We start from the raw sequence: 2299 nt of genomic DNA on the forward strand, positions 1-2299 counted from the left end.
ATATATATATATATATATATATATATATATATATATATATATTAATTTTGAGAATTTATTATGTGTTATTTAAATATTTTATGTATTATATAATAAAATTATTTAAATACAATTTACAAAATTCTTAAAAGATAGCAAAAAATCATATTCCCTTACCTTTTTTCGACATTAATCTGCATTAAAGATTCTCTATGTTTTTTTGCCAAAGCAATAAATTTTTTGTAACACTGAACATGATAATCTTGAATCTTGTTTGGAACTGACATGCTTAATAAAATACGTAAAATGAAACGCTCAAATTACTTGACGATAATGACACAATTGTTTTCAAATCAAGAGAATCGTTATTTTGAAAGATGGAGACTTTTATTATGCTTCAAACTAGTAAAATGATGAAAGGGTCCTAATCTAAGTGATCTAATCCTTGCTTCATACAAAAATGAAAATTAGAGGTCAGTTATATTTAAAATAATATTAATTAAAATATGTATTTTAAAATAAAATAAGAATTATTTAGTATTTATTATTTTAAATAATTTCTTATGATCTATTTCTTATTTGATGTTTTAAATAAGTTTCTGGAACCTATTTTAAAATTTTTATTTTATATAAATCGTATTATTGTACAAATTATTTTAACAATCTGCTTAGATCAATACATAAATAAAAGAGAAATTATACGAATGCACTAAAACACAATCGCGCCAATATTCTAGGTTGTGTGCACACACACCTTGAATTGAATTCTAATATTACAGGATCTTACGTATAATATTATTATTTGTGCATAATTAAATTAATGTTTTTAATATTGTTTAGATATGATTAATATTTTTTAAAAATTTTCAATTTCTAAACAGATATGAATTTCTAAATAGATATGAAACAGATTTATTGCTCATAATTATATTTATAATTATTTATATATATTTTTATTTATATTTTTCTCACTTTTATCTAAAAACGATGTTTTTAAATTAATATTATTTAATTACATGTGAAAGTTAACAGAAACTCAGGATGAAGAGAGCGCAAATTAACATCATTTCTTTGAATCGCATCGAATGAAATATTAGTCAAAAAGCCATCTGACTATTTTTTTCGTATATAAATAGCATTAAATAATTTAGTACTCTACCAAATTTCAGATTTTACAAAATAGTTACGTTACATTTTTTTTTGCAACTTTAAGATAGTGCTAATGCTACATGTTCTGGCGCTGAGCTGTCTGATGGTTATATTTTTACATCTTATATAATCTTATATAATCTATCGGTACATAAATTTTCAGCTTTTATTGTAGAAAATACTTTTGTGACACTACTTTTTTTGACATCTTTGAAGGAATGCAGATACCAGGGTTTTAACGCCTGATTCTAGCATTTTGCTTTTTATCCTGAATACAGTCAAATATAAAAAAATCTAGATTTTAGAAAATTGTTACGACTTTTTCACGCAGTCTCCCGAACGAGTAATACGTAAAATTCAATAGAATTATACAAGAACACTTAATATCCAGACCGTTAAAGATATTTATATCGTGTTCTTACATGTACGGTCCTATGAGACTTAATATTTAATTTATTAATTTTGTTATTCATATTTATTTATTTATTTTTTACATTATTATTTATCAGGTCGGACGCTATTGGAGCAAAGAGGAGCGTAAATGGCAACTGGAACGTGCACGCGAGCGCAGGCAACGTCAACAGGAACTGTTACTGCAGCAAGAACAGCAGCAACAGACTAACGATCTGCTGATATGCGAACATACAGAGGATAAAGTGTCCAAGAAGCCATTGAATATCGTTGAGCTAAGTTACAAGAAGATGGTGCGTAAAAAAACTCTGAATGATTTTACCACCGTCCAAGAAATGTTGGTTCACGGAAATAGAATAGAGGGCACAGGTGGATCTGGCACGAGCAGGAAATTAATGGGTCTACTGTCGGTTACCACGGTGTAGACCCGCGTATCCTTCATAAAAATTAATCATTCAGATATTGAAATTCCGGAAATGAATACAAGATGTTTTACGGACACATAAGTGACTTTCAGACCACGCCAAAGAAAATTTGAAATCTTGAGCAGCGTAAAACTCATCTCGAATTATCTTTTATATCAACCTCTCGCTTGCAAAAATGTGCCTCACACAAGTCGCGAAGGCAATGTTATAAAGTTGCAATAAAGGATGCAACACAGACTTTTGCATAACACTTTATAACGCACAAAATGTAAGGCATAAAAAATTAAGTTATGAGAATATGAAATAAAAGATTCTGATTGATTCTCTTGTGTCTC

At 27.8% G+C, this 2299-nt stretch overlaps 1 protein-coding gene across 1 annotated transcript in view; it reads left to right on the plus strand.

Moving 5' to 3' along the window:
- Positions 1 to 1964, plus strand: part of LOC105624695 (PDZ domain-containing protein 4) — a 197330-nt gene extending 195366 nt beyond the window's left edge. The window contains exon 7 of the mRNA XM_012206049.1: positions 1638 to 1964. Within this exon, the coding sequence (XP_012061439.1) occupies positions 1638 to 1964 (327 nt within the window). The remainder of the gene's footprint in view (positions 1 to 1637) is intronic.
- Positions 1965 to 2299: the final 335 nt, after the last annotated feature.

Source organism: Atta cephalotes (genome assembly GCF_000143395.1).
Source record: "Atta cephalotes unplaced genomic scaffold scaffold00085, whole genome shotgun sequence".
Classification (NCBI taxonomy): domain Eukaryota; kingdom Metazoa; phylum Arthropoda; class Insecta; order Hymenoptera; family Formicidae; genus Atta; species Atta cephalotes.